This window comes from Mercenaria mercenaria, chromosome 1 (assembly GCF_021730395.1).
Source record: "Mercenaria mercenaria strain notata chromosome 1, MADL_Memer_1, whole genome shotgun sequence".
Taxonomy (NCBI): Eukaryota; Metazoa; Mollusca; class Bivalvia; order Venerida; family Veneridae; genus Mercenaria; species Mercenaria mercenaria.
This window is the reverse complement of record NC_069361.1, coordinates 32,719,848-32,738,455: the sequence shown is the minus strand read 5'-3', so window position 1 is coordinate 32,738,455 and position 18,608 is coordinate 32,719,848. Positions and strand designations below refer to the sequence as shown.

Genomic DNA, 18,608 nt, shown 5'->3' with positions numbered 1-18,608 from the left:
ATATTGTCATCTAGCATAGTTCATTTTCTAAGAAAAGAATACAGATTTAACGTTTCTGGCTGTGTTAATACATTTGTGCTTAGATCATTTAGAAGTTATTGATTTGAAAAAAAGAGCCCGCTGCAAAAAGCATAGAATGCAACCAAGCAGAATAATAGCAGACTTGGTTTGATTAAAGGGGGGCGGGGGGTGGGTCCCAGTTAGGTGTCTGCGCAAAATGTTTTTTGATTTTATTTATATTTTGTGGTAATATACCCACATGTATAAAGTTTCATTAACAAGTGTTACTGTTACCAGTTTTGACTTACTTTTATAGATATTCACATTTAAAGTGGGTGGGGTAATCTGAGATGTGACCAGCCAGGAACACAATTTCTGTTATTTTTTAAAAAATGGTTCTAACTTTTTACCTGAAACTTTCATGATAAAATAACTATACAATGGACATTCACACAACATGTTGCATTTTAAATTGTACTGAATACTTTTTTCAGCATAGAGCCACAAAGTGGTCTAATCAAATTTACTGATTTTCAGTTGACGAACTTTACCAAAAAGCTAAAACATTTTTCATTAGTTGAGATATTAAGGTGTTATTTACAGCAGATATTGCAAACTAAATAAACATTAAAATGACAGTATATCAGTAAACTCTGATTAATATTGGAAGAGTGGTACACTCTCAAACTGGGAAAAAGTGGGTGGGGTAAATTAATATTCGAAGCAACACTACAAAAATTGTGCAGTTGTTAAGAAATGGCCTCAGATTGTCTATTACTATCTTAATTGTGCCCATATGAGTGGTTGGGGCATATAGATTTGCTCTTGTCCGTGCGTCCGCCTGTCAATTCGTCCGTGTGTCCGTCCGAAGTTCGTGACGCGCTTAGATCAAAAAGTATTTAATATAAATTGATGAAACCTTGCAAGAGTCTTTATCATGATATGAACTTGCACACACCTTCTATTTTTCGTCTGGCTCCGCCCCCTAATTTTAGAGTTACTGCTCCTGAAATAGTAAAAAAATGCACATTTTCACCTTGTGACACGCCTGGCTCAAAAAGTATTTGATATAAATTGATGAAATCTTGCATGAGTCTTTATAATGATATGAACTTGCACACCTCCTATTTTTCGTCTGGCTCCGCTCCCTATTTCTAGAGTTATGGCCCCTGAAATAGTAAAAATTGTACATTTTAGCCTTGTGACACGCCTAGCTCAAAAAGTATTTGATATAGATTCATGAAACCTTGCATTAGTCTTAATCATGATATGAACTTGCGCATCTCCTATTTTTAATCTGGGTCAGCGCCCTATTTCTAGAGTTATGGCCCCTGAAATAGTCAAAAATGCACATTTTCACCTTGTGACATGCCTAGCTCAAAAAGTATTTGATATGAATTGATCAGTGTTTTATCATGATATGAACTTGCGCATCTACTATTTTTTATCTGGGTTTGCCCCTATTTCCAGAGTTATGGCCCTTGAAATAGTAACAAAATGTACATTTTTACCTTATTATGTGCCTTACTCAGAAGTATTCTCGGTGCCTTACTCAGAAGTATTTAAATGAAAATTCATGAAACCTTGCTTGAGTCTTTATCATAATGTGACCTTTGCACACATGGCACTTCTTGAGAATTTTAGCATTTATTACAGAGTTATGGCCCTTGAAATAGCTAAAATAATGGATTTTTTGTTTGTGATGCTCAAAGCTCAAAAAGTATATGGTATAGAATAATGAATCCTTTCCATAGTATTTTTTGAGGCTATACCCCATTAAGACTGCAAACATTTGAATTATTTCCACTTATCTGTGAGAAATGTACCATGCGGGGGGAGGGGGACAACCTGTGTCCTACAGACACATTCTAGTTTTATTAAAAACAGACTTGGTTGATAAATTTTAACAAAATTTGTTCACTTTAGTAATACTTTATACATGTGTGCCATGGAAAAATCATTTCAGAAAATTAAATGTTAATTTGAACAATAGTTTTCTTCAAAATATACTGCCTCAGGCAAAACCTTTTGTTAAATACTTTGAGCTTTCAGGGTTAATTTGGTTTGTCTACATGTCATGTTCAAGGTCCATGCTTTTTCCAAGACACACATGTATAAAATGGGAATTTTTGTTAAAGTTTATCAATCAATGCTGTATTTAATAAAATTAAGATAGTAATAGAAAATCTGAGGCCATTTCTTAACAACTGCACAATTTTTGTAGTGTTGCTTCGAATATTAATTTACCCCACCCACTTTTTCCCAGTTTGAGAGTGTACCACTCTTCCAATATTAATCAGAGTGTACTGATATACTGTCATTTTAATGTTTATTTAGTTTGCAATATCTGCTGTAAATAACACCTTAATATCTCAACTAATGAAAAATGTTTTAGCTTTTTGGTAAAGTTCGTCAACTGAAAATCAGTAAATTTGATTAGACCACTTTGTGGCTCTATGCTGAAAAAAGTATTCAGTACAATTTAAAATGCAACATGTTGTGTGAATGTCCATTGTATAGTTATTTTATCATGAAAGTTTCAGGTAAAAAGTTAGAACCATTTTTGAAAAAATAACAGAAATTGTGTTCCTGGCTGGTCACATCTCAGATTACCCCACCCAATTTAAATGTGAATATCTATAAAAGTAAGTCAAAACTGGTAACAGTAACACTTGTTAATGAAACTTTATACATGTGGGTATATTACCACAAAATATAAATAAAATCAAAAAACATTTTGCTCAGACACCTAACTGGGACCCCCCTTTGTTCATGAAAGGTAATGAAATGAGTAACACCTCTTAGACTTAAGTGGAGCTCTATTACACATCTATTGAATGGACTCCATGATCCTTAAGAACCAAAACATATTAACAGCAATGAATCCAAGTAAGTTCAGAAACATACTTTCCGATAATTACTAACTTTTAACAGTCCTAGTATGTGGCAAGCCGGTCTTAACACTCTTCCTCGAGTTCACATATTTGAGCCAGAATTACACGCCACGGACTGCACAGCTGATGTGTCATACATTCCATCATCAACAAAAGACAAACGAAAACTTTGTCTACAAGTAGCATTACCAGGGTAACATTTCTAATATTATTCTTTCGTTCAAACTTTGTTAAAATATTTCCACACCGCTTACATTTGATACGTCTAACTTGAACACATTTTTCTAGCTTGCTTTAAGTAATCTAAAACACTGTGAAATATCGCATGTTGAAAATAATTGATATTGATGAATTTGTTTTTTAATCCTAGTATACAGATGTTACCGGAAGTGATATATGTTCATTTTAGGAGGAAGGGCGAAATCAGATGTTATCTCATTAGAAATGTTTTACACATTAGACAAGAAGGTAAAGCGGCTTAAACAACTGTTTCAAATTTGATAATATCAGTCATTTTATGGAATAATAATATATTGCTCTACACGAAATACTGAAAAAGCTTACAGGGCGTATGGAATATAACGCACCATGAAAATGAGTAACACGTAAGTATCTATAAGAAAACATCAAAATCTCACCATTCTGTAAAATTTGGATATATTTTATGTATTCCCAAGCGGCACTTGAAATCAGTTTCTTTACGTGTAAAGTGTGACATAAAAAATATAACATTCAGTTGCAAAAATATAAAAATAAATGAAAAAGCGATGTGGATTCAATGATTTTTCTTCTTTAGATTTGTTCTTTCATTTTGAAACGGCTCTTGTATGAATAAAACGTAAAATAAGCATGGATTTAGACCTTTTTATTATTGATGTGTGCTCTATTCGAAAAGTCATTTGACTCCTTAAGTAACTAACATACTAATCGGATAAATTATTTCAGTGTTGTCCCCGTGTAGAGGTAAGACATGCAGCAATGGAGGGAATTGTATCGCAGATCTTGATTCGAATCCTTACAACATTTCTTGTGTTTGTCAATTTGGAAATTCGGGAAATATTTGCAATACAGGTGAGTTAGCTGGTTTTATTTTAGGCGTTTGGAGAAGTAAACATTAATAACGGTAACAATATTGGAACTTAATACAGAATTTATTTAAGTTGCATCCAGTAAACAGCTGATACATTATTTGGTACATAAAGTTGTTGTTGTTCTTTGTAAAATCATTCAAACATATTTCAATTGACTATAATCTTACCAATGGTTATTAAATGCTTATTGCAGCTTACGTAACATTTAGCTTTCAGATAAGTTAAAACAATATCACAATGTAAGTGTCTGGCCTGCAAGAGAACAATTCTTTTTCAAGACACAATTTATTAAGAAAACAATCATATTTTAGGTAACAGTTGCAACAAAACATGTTTAAATAACGGTACATGTGTTAATGGTGAATGCCACTGTCAACTTGGTTTTAACGGAGAACATTGTGAAAGAGGTCAGTATCTATCGTAGATAAGTTAAATCATATGTTTATAAATAGTACTCAATCTGTAAATAAGTAATTTATCTCCACAATGCCGTAAAGAGGTTTTTTGATGGTTTTGGGAAAGGACGTTTAAATATTTGAGTTTCAATGACTTTACACTACTCACAGCCTCGTTGAACTGAAATTTTGTCTGTTCATATTAGTTCTACAAGGCCACAAATTCACCATCATACAGAGGTCATAGAAACATTCCAAATGACTTCGAAATCTCAATTTTGCCAAACATGACTTATGTCATAGAGCCATACCAAATAACACTAAAATCTCTGGAAATAAAGCGACGTTTTGTTTATAGCAGCTACAAGCGCAAGTTGCATTCGAATTTTATGCAGGGTATTGTTTGCAAATCAGTAATCATTTCCTTTGGCTCTGTCTATATACCTTCTATGTTCTTATCGCGGAGAAACAGTTTGATAATCTCTCGTGCAATTTAGGGGTATAAAAAGCATATACTGTTATATAGATATTGAAATGTGCACAGGACGCTGTTTCATGAACTAATTTTGAATATCTGTTTGCTGTAATTACCGGTGTTGTTCTTATTCATTGATTGCCCGTTTTGGTTCACACCGTCTATTCTGAATAAATTCCGTTTCAGTATATTTTAAATGGCTGTGACGAGCTGCTGTAAGTCAACTTTGATTTACACTCACATTTAATAACTTCTCTGTTTTTGTTCAGCTAACTGAATCATTAATCCCATTATCACCGGTTTCACTTTTATGTTTCAGTTATGGATCCATGTAGTTCAAGTCCGTGTGTAAGGGGAACTTGTTTCCATCATAGCACACAGTATCATTGTTTATGCCCCTCTGGTTACACAGGAAAGAAATGTGAACTTAGTAAGTACTTGTTATAGCATTTGTATCAATTTAAAAAATATCATTGTAAACATAGGACGCAACCGAGCAAAATAATAGCAGACTTGGTTTGACTGATCCTTTTTGTCAGTGGCAATGAAATATACAACAACTCTGACGTCTCCTCGCGCCAGCTTAAGTGGGACTATTAACTGTGCTCTGTGATCCCAATTTAAAGGACCATAAATGATAACAACACTTATTTCATGTACGGGGAGACGAACTGTGACCGCAATATGAGACTAAAAGGTTGATGTTATTGCCAATAGGTCAAAAATAAGGAAAAGCAATTCTAATTCTCTACAGACCATGATTTCTATTTAAATCTCCATACTAAATTGTCAGAATGTTTACCTTCGTGAAATAAAGGTCGGGTTTTAAACTTGGTTGCCTGAAATCTTGAAGTAAGTCACTAAGTCAAATCATATAAAAAAAGCTTGATAACACTCTAAAGGCTATATTTTCTACTTGATCTTCATTAAACTTTGTCAGAATCTTTGTTTCTATGAAATCTAGGTAAGGTTCGAAACCTGATTATCTGGGTCAAATACTAGGTCACTGGGTCAAATTTTAGAAAGACATTCTTAACTCTCAAATTGCCTCATTTTCTAACTGATCTTCATGAAACTTGATCGGCTTGTTTGTCTTTTATGAATGTAGGATAAATTTGTAACTGTGTCCAGTGGGAAAAAGCTTGAACATTACGCCATTTTTTTGTGTGAATACTTTAGAGGCAACATTTTCAACTTAGTTATCATGTTTGTCAGAAAGTTTGTCTGTATGAAATCTATGCCAACCTGAATGTTGGGGTAGCTAAGGTAGGAAGCTTTGTAACTAGGTCAAATCATTGTAAAACATTGCGTAATCTATCTAATTTACATAAAATATGGTCAAAATGTTTGTCTCTATGAAATTTATGCCACATTTAGTTCTAGATTATATAGAGCTAAGAACTAGGTCAGGTGATCAATACAAGGCATTTATTTATTCATTTATTTGTTTATTGATGATTGTGTTTATGATACGATACCATATAAATAAAGGACAACGTAAATCTCCTTGATTAAATAACTTAATAAACACCTAATAAATGCGAGTCAATTGAACTTTTATTTGCTAGTGACTTTTCAATTTCTGATAATCATTATATTAATAATAATAATAATATTAATATTCTGCAGCTATAGCAATATTGATGTTGTGTTATCCAAACCTAATTTACTATGTGCAGTTCGATTACTAGGTCAAACGTATTTACACGTTTTCAAACCAAAATTTCTCTACTTACAAAATCACCCTTCTCATTTTTGATTATGTTTTGTTTTTAGCTTGAGCTAACGTTTTTCTTATACTAGAAACACTAAAATATGGAAGCCGGAGTAAAGGTTACAAAACGCAAGCTTTGTTGTGCTTATGATGTTTACAAAAACGAACTCTAAATATTCGCGTGACCAAGAATATATTAGCGCTGTAAAACATGTTAAAATGGTAATACCTAATCAATAAATTGTGCAAAAAAGTTACGAAAAGGAGTTTCTTGATGAAGCATTCGGTCGATAATGTTGGCTTAGCTTTTCATTTAATAGCACCACTATGACGTTATTTTTTGTATAAATGCATAGGTTGAATTTTAACATAAATATGTGGTACCAATACTTCTGTTCGACTTTCCAGATATTTGTTTTACTACATATATCACTTGATATACTTATCACGACCGCGGTTCAGTGGTGTCACTATCTTTTCTTCAGTAGAAACTGGCTCTATCATATGCTATCTATAGGTATCGTTGAGCGCCTATGAAACAATATGGCAATGGTTTGAAAATGATCTCTATCATTAGCATTGGCATTTATTTACTTCCCGATATAAATGGTAATGTTTTCTGCAGCCGTGTTTAACTGATGCATTTACTTTTCTTCAAACTGTCATTGGAATTTGCTTTTCAGACATCAATGAGTGTCAATCTCAACCGTGTTTAAATGGGGGCGTGTGTGTTGATAACATCGGCGATTTCAAATGTAATTGCTCATCGGGATTTGTCGGAAACACTTGTGAAATTGGTAGGTAAAAGGTTTAGCAAGAAAGTTATACATTTCATTACTGATTTTTTGTAATGTATTAAATATTGTATGATCCCACTAAACAGTCTATTTGCTCATCGGGATTTGTCGGAAACACTTGTGAAATTGGTAGGTAAAAGGTTTAGCAAGAAAGTTATAATTTCATTACTGATTTTTTGTAATGTATTAAATAATGTATGATCCCACTAAACAGTCTATTTGATTTTCCGATTGTATGATATTTCTTAAATTACTAGAGGTATTATTTCTACTACAGAAATCGGCCGCATTAATGCGTATTCTCAAAAGTTAAAAATATATTTGCAGATGTAAACGAATGCATCTCTCAGCCGTGTTTAAATGGGGGATTTTGTAAAGATAGCATAGATCGATTTCTTTGTCAATGCCGAACAGGATTTGATGGCGACAGATGTCAGAATGGTAGGTTAAGTCTATTTTCTGCTAGAATGTGGATTGTTTATTACCATCTTTCTTGGTTTATTATCATTGAAGGTTCCATGTTCACCGCCGTTTGAATACATCTGTGGATGTCTCCTAATTGCTTTTGTACTTTTAGCATGTGTAAATGTTGAGTTCTGCTCAACCCGGGGCTAGAGGGCGTGGACGGTAGCATGCATTTTCACTACCGTCCATGAATAGGCTCAATCAAACCGAGCCTGCAACATTTTCGTTTTTGTCGTGTTGATCGACCTGTGAAGTTTCCACTTTTTTCTATTTTATTAACCATTACCCTGCTAAATTTCTAAAATAGACTGGTCAATTTGGGCAATACTATTTACTGAGGGAGTTTACTATAAATTTACTAATTGAATAGCGAACAGTGCAGACCATAATCAGCCTGCACGGATGTCTGCACTGGTCGCAAAGTCAGAATAACTTGCCTCGAGCAGGCTAAAGCTTAAAATGCCCATACTTAAAGTCATTTTAGCGAGTTCTTGCAAGATTCAAATTGTTCATACTTAGGAGAATCATAATGATCAAACAATTAAAGACATATGTTATAAAACATGGGTTAATTGTGCATTCATGTATACCAGGGGCGTTGTAACTTTCCGAATATAACGCAAGGTTGAGTTGTTCTCTTAAGTGTTGTGACATTTTACTATTTTCCATCCACTTTTGACTAGTCATCGTGAGCAAGTATAAATTATTAAAGTTATCAAATGCACAGCTCTAATTAAACTTTATTTTATCATTAGATATTAACTTCAAATGGAACATATCCTCATCAAATATATGTAGAGCTACATTCATAATTAAATTTCATACAGTAACATTCGATTGTTAAAGCATCATTAAGTTTTTAGAGTTAGTGAATATTTACTTTTTGTTTAGTTAGACAGGTATGAAGTGAGGACTATTTCAAGCATAACGCATAGTCATATTAATATCAATATATGTTAATTTTATATTTGCATACACTATATTTAGAAATTTTTCGTATTTTCAAATCTGAAATTTGAGTCTAGTGTACGTGTAAGAAAGAAACTTGGTATGAACGCCGGTAGTTGTTTCAAATCACATGAACACGCATATCAAGCTAACATCTGTTACACTTAAAGTGAAAGTGGATTTTCAATAAAGTTTACTCCGCCTCGAGCATAGTATGGGAAATAGTTTTGAGTACTATCAGCCGCCATTAAACACCATATCACTCTCAATTCTAACTGAGCTAGGGTATATTTTTCTGGATTTCCAGTTGTTGATCCTTGTATTAGCAACCCTTGTATACGAGGAATATGTTTTTCGCATGGCTCACAGTTCCTTTGCGAGTGCCCATCTGGCTTTACAGGGAAACTGTGCGAAACTACCAGTAGGTATCTAATTACTCTACAAAAATGTTACGATATCTTACAAAAACAATCATAAATATCTGAATAAAAACTACACATGTAGCTCAGTATTAGAAGCACAAGTCTTCTGAGTAGACGCTGCTGTCATTTGAAATAAACCAACCTGTCATTTACGCGGGAATATGTCAGCAAGCGTAACGTTAAAATGTTTATAATTTTTAGATCTACATGTCGCGTTACGAATGTATGTTATTGTTTGCTCTCGGAATTAAAAGAAAACCCCTTCGATTAATTAATAAATAATTCAGTAATCAGACCTACAGTGTATTGATGCATGTATCAATTTCGCGTTTCTCTAAAGATATCAAATAATTTACTTAATGATGTAAAGAGTTTTCATGCAATAATTTGATATGAACTTTAAAAAATATATTTCCATTTAATGTTCTTTACAACTGAGCTAAGTTTTGAATGCTATTATGTTCTTGAATTTACTTCCATCTATAGTACAGCTGACACTCAACGGACCAAAGGAAACGTACTTGAAAGTACCAGCCGGTAGTGAAATTATGATGAACTGTAGTGTGTCTGGGCTACACCCGCCTAAATTTCATTGGTCAAAATTAAATGCTTGCGGGGATAAATATGAAAATATCAAAGGTTTGAGGATTTACTAAACATCCATGAGCATTTGCAATATTTTTAATAGAAATTCTAGTAGTTGTAATGTGCTCTGAAATATTTATAGACACGTTTTGACATCACCGCTCTTAACTGCTTTTAATTTTGAATGAATGGAAAAACAAATTACTTACTGAAATAGAAAACTGAAATGTCTTAAAAGGCCCTGAAAATAATGACGTATTTCAATGATGAACTTCTTTCATACATGTTTTCTAGCATCAGTTTACCGCGAGCCGCACGCCTCGCTAGAGGACGATGGAACATATGTCTGCACTGGTTCAGACGGCTATGGTCCTAATGTTACCAGCTATTTCCATGTGGAAATAATATGTAAGTCTAAAAGATTCACACTGTAAGCGATTTGTAACAGAATCATATACAGACGTACCATTGAAATATAGAAGGTTAGATAGTTGTGCTTGTTTGAAAAATCTTGTTATACAACATAGAATTTTGACCATATTTTAATTGCATCATTGTATCTGGAGGAAATTTAGCCAACCACTATTATCCTGTGCTTGTTTGCAAACATTGATATTCCGGTAAAGTTTCACAAGGAACGTCTGCGGGAAAATGCCACTGTAGAATTTAGGAAAAAAATTCCACAGTTGTAGATCATTTTTTTTTCATATGGCTTAAAAAGGTTAAAGTACATGTGCTTAATTTTTTTATCGGTAAAATTGCCTTGTATCAGTTAAAGTCATTACATTGCTGCTTATTGTAAGTCGTTATGTCGAATCATTTTACACTTAAATCTATGTAACATTCAAAGGAAGACAGTAGCAAGTAGTGCATGTGATATTATGCATTCCCGGTAACCTGAGGCTACCCGTGTCACGTCTATCTAGCATTATTCTAGGATTTCTAGTTAACTGATGTTTTACCGTCACCTCTTGTTATTCAAACGTGCAGAACTACTTTAGGTTTACAAGTTTACTATCACAAGTTTATTTGATTAATTAATTACTTCATTCATTTTTTAATTTAACGTCGCACCGACAAATGATAGGTCATATGGCGACTTTCCAGCTTTAATGGTGGAGGAAGACCCCAACGGAGCGGCACCTGGGGTCTTCCTCCACCAGTCGCCATGTGACCTATCATGTGTCGGTACGACGTTAAATCCCCCCCCCCCCCCCATAAAAAAATAATAATAATAAATTAATAAAAAAACTTGTGAAATTAAACTTGCAATACATATTAATCTAGTCGAATCAGAAAGTGAGATGCAGTTTATAAAATTATGTATTTACTTTAAATGGCATTCAAAGAAAATTATAGTATAACATGTACGTCAATATCATTGGAAATTTGATAACAGCTTTACAAAAGAACGAAGTTTGTAATTTCGATGATGGAACATTATGCGGATGGGAACAAGAGAAGAGTGACATTTTTGACTGGACGTTTCAAAGCGGCCCTACACAATCTGATGGTACAGGTCCTGATGTCGATCATACACTTGGAACATGTAATTGATTTTAGTGATACAGCTCATACACAGTAATGTAGTGGTTTTAAACATGAAATTAAAATGTTGCCATTTTCTTTCTTTCTCTCAGACTATCTTTAATATTGCAGTTTGTACTAATACGAACTCTTAAGATATCATGCGAACAGTAATTTACAAATATTATGTCAGATAATTGGCGTGGTCTAAAGATCTGTCCGTATGAATTCAAATGTGATATGTCATAAATTATATATACCGAAACATATTCGTAATATCATTTCCTTTGACGAATTTCTGCTTTTGTCTTGTCAAACATAAACACAGTGATATAAATGCGACGAATTCTATTTCAGTACAAGGAAAGTATGTTTATATTGAATCTTCATCGCCTAGAATATTCGGCGAACATGCAAGTCTTTTATCACACGTCATGCCGGCCAATAGGACAATGTGTTTCGAGTTTTGGTATTATATGTTTGGCGATGGATCTGGTAGATTATTTGTACTTGTGCAGGTAAAATCTTCCTTCATATCTAGCCAAAACAAACTGTGATTGTAATAAGCTTAGGAATCTAGAAACCTCGACTGTTTGCATGAAGTTGAATATGAAAAATTTAAATATTTTATATTAACTTTAATGCAATATTTCTTTGAATTTTAGGACTCAATGTTGTTTTTATCGTTAGCTTAAATCAAATTTCACACAGATACACAAATTAAATATTTTAATGCTTTGATTTAGGACACTTGTCTGAAGAAAGAAACCCAGCTGTTTGAAGAGACAGGAGACAAAGGAGCACAATGGAATAAAGCTTCTGTTACAATAACGGACCATTCTGTCCCGAATGACTACATAATTGTCCTGAAAGCCGATGTTGGATCAACATTTCATGGAGACACTGCTGTTGACGATTTAGTTATTTATGAGGGGTCCTGCCAAGGTACGATTAACTTAAATAACACCAGGAGTACTTAAAGGCCGGTAATCTGTATTCAGACCCAACATTTCGTTCACTTACTTTGTTCGTAGGAGATAAATCCGGAGGCCGTTCCAGTTTTGTTTAACTATGCTTCTGCTATTTTCTTCTCAAAACAGATTATCAGAGCTAAAAGGATAGTAAAAGCGAAAAGATACAAATTTTAAAAATGATTTTAAAAAATCATAAAAAGGCTATCTAATCAGAAGCAAGACTAAAAAAAGGTTTAAACTATAGGCTTCTTGTGCGCTGACAGATTATAAATATTAGAATTTGATAGTTTTAGACTAATAAATTGAGATTTGACAACTTTATGCCATTCAAATTTTGTATTTACTGTCACGTACATGTACACTGATTATAACCTAAAATATATAAATTTTATAGGAAGTCACGGGGCCCCTATTGTGGGTAAGTTTATATATGCATATAGATACTTTGAACAAATCAGTTAGAAGGTTTAATAAAAAATAACTTCTATTGGCAACAACTTTACTTATTTCTTCATATTATATCTTTTTTTATATATATTTAAGCATACACACTGAATGAAAGCAACAATGAGTGTGGTGATACATTCAAATCATAGTTAGTTACTTCTCATTATTTCTTGATTATGTATTGATCATGTTTTAGAAATACTTCTTTAATTTGAAAGTTAAACTTTAATAAATTTATTTTGGTAGATATTTATAAGTTTTGACGCATAAATCAACTATTACAGGTTAAAGGCGACTACGCTGAAGAACACCAACACATATATATTGATATAAGTATTTAGCATGCAGTTTCGATTATACATGAGAAACCTCTATAGACATTTTGTTTTAATATTTTGCGTTGGAATTGTAATAAACACCCTTTTCTAACACAAATAATCTGTGTTCGTTTTATGCTTCTCGGCAAGTTATAAAGTATTCAGTTACCTTTTTAGAAATACTTCCGTTGTCAAGTAAATATAACCATCTAATCTTAGTACCGTAAATAAAAAGTTAAGGTGCGATTTGAAAATTATAAATAACAAATACGTACTATTGTCGTTATAAGGTGACATTAGTATTGCAATATAATATTCCAACAAAATGTGCTAGAATATGTAACAGAATAAATTCAGAATGACTTCATCATTTTACAGAGTTTTAATGACGTTAAGACTATACAAGCACATTAAGAAAGTTCGTTGCGGTTAAGCAGATGGCCAAATTATTTTACTGAGATGTAAAAGAAAACAATAAAGGTTCATAGCATTCACTTGAAGACTACCGATGACTATGATTGGAAAAGCTGAGATGAATGTATGACATTCGGTGCACATTTCCGATTACTTATAATAATTTTGTAGAAAATGTCATTTTCCGTAAACGTTATAGGGTTAGGCCACTTAACAGTACACATACATTATATGTTTAGAATTTATTTTGTTTTTATTTATAGTAGTTGAATTTGTAGTGTACACGCATCTTTAATTTCAAAAGTCAAAACATATTTGAGATTTGTACATAAAATAAAATGTTTTTCTCTAATAAGAAAATCTGAAATTAATAAAATTCTTAACAGCATTGCTTTAATATTTAATAATAAGGAACACTATACATGTCTTACTTTTCATGTTTTTGATGTGTTTATTTACTTTTCCTTTACTACACCCTTTACAATGCATCTTTTTTACAGTGAAGATGCCATCCAACCTGTTCTGTTATATCCCAAATTTTAATTAACTTGAAATGCTATTGGAGACTTCCTTAATGCGAGTGCTAAGATACATTGATATTTTAAGTTATATAGGATTTATTTTCAATGTGCACCCCTTAACGACCTTTGCATTTTATGCGAGAAATCGGCGATTTTAATTGGCTAGTATTTTTCCTCGTAATAAGCATAATTACCATTCCTATATAATATTTGTTGTTGTATGGGCATGGTAGGGTATAACATGCTATGATAGTGTTTTATTTCTGGTCTGGTGTCAGTGAGTTTGACTATAATTTTGTGTAGATTGGAACCAGTGCTAAAATAACTTTACATGTGACGGTTATACGTTGTACAAAATAATTTCACGAGGTGTAAAAATAATGTAAGTTGCTTTATCTATGATCAGACAGTCGTACATAATACATCAGTTGATAATTTGATTAATGTGCTCGTTTACTTTCTAATATAAGCATAAAATGTATATGTCGCGGGGCTCGTGTTTCCATGGTAACGCATTTTCACTCATTTTAAAACAATTATGAATGAAAACAGGTATTTCGACGGCTTTAGTGCCATTCTCCTTACGACCAAAATGGATAATTTGGAATTATATTATTAGCAGAATATCAAATAAGGTACATGTTACACCTATTTATATAAACGATTTAAGTAACCGTGGCAACAGAGATGTTTAAGACATCTTATATTTTGCTTTTTCGCGAAATTTCATAGAAAAATATTAAATAAATAAAGTTTCCTTCCTTGTTTAATATAGCTTTTTTATAAAACATTTTGTTTCCAAAGTAAGTAATATGTTCGTTTTATTTGCATTTATTTAAACAAATATCAAAGCTTAAAGTATTTACAGTAATTCTCTTCATTTGACTTTTATTATGGAAAAATCACCGTGCTTGCAATTTTCATTTTCATGGATAGTGTTGAAACAAAAATAAAAAAACTGAAATTGTGTTCCTTAAATAGACCAGTTTCAACACCTTTGAAAGGACCTCGGACACTTTCTATATGAATTTGCCTACTCCAAAAGTAAAAAATAAACTGCTAAGAAATAAGTATTTAATTACATATGCCATCAAAATACTTATTTGAGATTATTTCTTAATGTCAAATTTTCAATATTTATTTCATAGAACAGTGATTTTTGTTTTAAATAGAATTACGTACCCTGTTATATAGATATAAAAAGTGTTTTGCTTTATACAACATTGTTCCCACCCGTGCATCAAAACCATATTTGGCTAGCATATGTAGATATTAATTATACACATTTTCTGTGACTATTGTGTTGATGCAAGGGGTGGAACAGTACTTTTAAACAAAAAATATAACTACAGGGTGTTCCCAAATGTAAAGTAACCAATACTTTTCATATTCATTTTTGATAAATTGATAGTCCCATATTTTTACACCTGTTTATAACTCAAATACTATACAAATGTTTGAAAGGGTACACATAGGCATGTTATACATGTAAAGTAGTGAAAGAAGCAAATACTGTGAATTCATTATTATTTGTTGGGTTAAATTTTCATTGGCTTATCCTGGTTGTTTGTTGCAGTTGATTCGGTAGATTGACAAATATGTGCTTTAACATACTTGCAACACACCAGGTAATCTTCTGCATGCACCCCCCTCCCTCCCCCCAACACACACACACCTCGCGACGCGCACGCCACTAGCAATGAGGATGTAATTTGTTGTCCATTTTTTTTATTTTTGTATTTCTTTATTTTTTCATCTTCTTCTCTGCGTTTATATTTATTTCTTTTAGAAACCAAATGTTACAGGCATTCATCACTTCATGTTCTTCCTTCTGTGAAAACTGAATTGAAGACTGTTCTTTGCGGCAGAATAGGCCTAAACACCACAAAAAAGCGGCAATACGTGCAAAGCAGTTAATCTGATCCTGACTATAGTCTATCTAACAGAAATAACGCTTGGCATTGATATGCCCCTGATGCATAAGTCAAGAACAGAAGCTTCATGGCAGGTCATATTAGTGACGGTTTCACATTTAGTGTGATGCCACGAAATTGATGTGTCTAGTCGCTTTTCATGCAGATGGCATATATAAATACGGCTACATGCGAAAACAAACGAAAAGATCCAGCCGAGTTTCAGGTGGATTTTTATGCAGTGACCTGGATACATTTTTATTACATGTTTAAGCCAAATGAGCCGTGCCATGAGAAAACCATCATAGTGGCTTTTCGACTAGCATGGTTCCAGACTAGCCTGCGCATCTGCGCAGTCTGGTCAGGATCCATGCTGTTCGCTTTTAAAGCCTATCGGAATTAGACCACCCGTTAGCGAACAGCATGGATTCTGACTAGTCTGTGCAGATGCGCAGGCTGGTCTGGATCCATGCTGGTCGCAGTTGCACTATGTTGGTTTTCTCATGGCACGGTTCATTTGGCTTGAACATGTAACAAAAATGTATCCAGTTCGCTGCATAAAACATCCACCTAAAACTCGTCTGGACCTTTTAGTTCGTTTTCGCGTCTAGCCGTATTTATATATGCCATCTGTTGGTTTTCTCATGGCGCGGCTCAAATATTATCTGTGCCACTGGTACTTTAATATCCCAAACAAGAACCAACCTTACGGCCTCGATAATATGACTGCCTTTTCTTAGTATTAATGTTATGCAGCACACAACTATCTGCCATCACTTATAACAGAACTATACAGACATGTACATGTACTTAAAAAACAACCTGAACCATTGTAATAAAACTGACCGGCCACTTATACATGTATACCTATTCACAAATGTAATGCATCAATAACTTTACATTACGAGCAGTGTATAGATAAATCAAGTACAGGTTGTTTGCAAAAATATCGTTCTATTTTTTATTTATTTATTTATAGAATTTTAATCTTAAAATGTTATTTTTTCCTCAAATAAAATGATTTTGTCACTTTTTTCGACAGGAATTCATATATCTAAAACTTCCGTAAAGTGATGTCATTATATTTTTAGGGAAATTAAACATTTTATTTTTTCAAGAAAATATACCCAGGCCCAGATAAAATAAGAAAAACATCTTGATAGGAACAGATACAAATCAGTTTCTGCTATACTAAGTTAACTAATACATTGGTTTATCATTGACTCGAAACGATTTGGGTATTGATTAAATACTTAATGGGAATTTTGCCTTCAAAATCTAGGCTAGAACCATATGATAGTGTCCGAAGTCCTTTACACTTAGATAATTATATAGATCACGGGTTTGTTTCCATGGTAACGTTTATTTAATTAAAGAGATTATTAGTACTATTTTGTACTAAACTATGAACAATTTTAGAGCATAGTTTTAGTATATAATTACCAAAATGGAAACGGAAAAATAGGTATTACAAAGTAAACTGCCCGAGTTTTCTCTATACTCTTTACAGCAAAACTATTAAAGGACCATTACTGCGGTAGAAATAGTCGCAGCAGAAGTCGCAGCAAAAGTTCCTTCCTTTATAGTCATTTGCACATAAATTTAATTTTTTCTGTCAAAACTACCCAAATTTCTTTGACGTGTTTTATAGTGTTTGCATTTACTAATTGATAGTACCAGTGACCTTTTAATTTACATCGAATCTTTTATATCTGCCTTTTAATCAGCAAGCGAACAGCGAGCACAGCAAACCAAATTTCAGCAATGATTTTAGATGTTTCGAGAGGATTTCAACGGATAGAGAATTATAGTTGCAAGCTAAATACCGCTCATCACACAAAGACATGAGCATTTGTTGTTAATCAGTATTACGACTAAGATCGATTGTCATTAATTCATTTTTTACATTTTGCTTGTTATCGGTACACGTTTAAGTCCCATTATATTGACAAAAATCAAAGTACACAAAAAACTATTGTACGGTCTCTAAACCATGTTTCTATATTATATGTCAGGGTAGAGTATGACATGCTATAATGGTCTTGTGTCAGTGAACAGCTGGACTGCGATTTTGAGCAAATTGGAACTTGTGATCGGCGTATTCCAGTGCATGGTGTAAATTTTGCAAATTGATATTTTCTCTTTATGATTTAAAATTATCAATTTTACAGCTGCTTGCCATAACAAACACTTCTAATTATTTATAAGATAAATTTACGACTGAAAACCCGTGTTAATTAGACAGTTCTTCAAATATCAGGTCTGATTTAGGTAGGTAATCTGATTCATCAATTCATGTAATCAAAGCCCTGAGAGGACTATAGGGAAGCGTAGCTGAACCGGTATGCTTTTTAAAGGAGAAGCCAGGCAAGAAAAGATTCCATAATTTTGTACTTTTTCACTAAATGCTTCTAGTTTTTTCAACTCATTGAACCAAAAAGTAGCCCCAGACCAAAGTCATTAAAGGTGTCTCAAAACATAATCTTTGACTTGACTCTAAATCTAATAGGGAACCGATGACTATGTATGAAGTCTGATCATCAGTAAAAGCAGACGAAGGCTTTAAGGTCACCAAAATCAATAGGGGTTGTTTATGTCTTTAGCAAGGTTCTAAGAAACAATCTTACGAAAAAAAGTGAGATGCACTTGAAAATAATTGAGCCAGACTAGCAACATATCAACAAAGTACCACAAGAGGATTGGCAAGAC

At 33.1% G+C, this 18,608-nt stretch overlaps 1 protein-coding gene across 3 annotated transcripts in view; it reads left to right on the top strand.

The window, feature by feature from the left end:
* Nucleotides 1–15,458, top strand: part of LOC123541967 (uncharacterized) — a 67,781-nt gene extending 52,323 nt beyond the window's left edge. For 2 of the 3 annotated variants that reach the window (XM_045327602.2, XM_045327595.2), the window contains exons 45-59: nucleotides 2,935–3,087; nucleotides 3,304–3,362; nucleotides 3,840–3,965; nucleotides 4,297–4,392; nucleotides 5,175–5,285; nucleotides 7,253–7,366; nucleotides 7,694–7,807; nucleotides 9,087–9,200; nucleotides 9,688–9,840; nucleotides 10,081–10,194; nucleotides 11,186–11,335; nucleotides 11,671–11,831; nucleotides 12,060–12,258; nucleotides 12,682–12,705; nucleotides 13,019–15,458. In XM_045327602.2, coding sequence (XP_045183537.2) covers nucleotides 2,935–3,087; nucleotides 3,304–3,362; nucleotides 3,840–3,965; nucleotides 4,297–4,392; nucleotides 5,175–5,285; nucleotides 7,253–7,366; nucleotides 7,694–7,807; nucleotides 9,087–9,200; nucleotides 9,688–9,840; nucleotides 10,081–10,194; nucleotides 11,186–11,335; nucleotides 11,671–11,831; nucleotides 12,060–12,258; nucleotides 12,682–12,705; nucleotides 13,019–13,023 — 1,693 coding nt within the window. In that variant the 3' untranslated portion in view covers nucleotides 13,024–15,458. The remainder of the gene's footprint in view (nucleotides 1–2,934; nucleotides 3,088–3,303; nucleotides 3,363–3,839; nucleotides 3,966–4,296; nucleotides 4,393–5,174; nucleotides 5,286–7,252; nucleotides 7,367–7,693; nucleotides 7,808–9,086; nucleotides 9,201–9,687; nucleotides 9,841–10,080; nucleotides 10,195–11,185; nucleotides 11,336–11,670; nucleotides 11,832–12,059; nucleotides 12,259–12,681; nucleotides 12,706–13,018) is intronic. The other variant, XM_045327610.2, reaches the window with a different exon arrangement.
* Nucleotides 15,459–18,608: the final 3,150 nt, after the last annotated feature.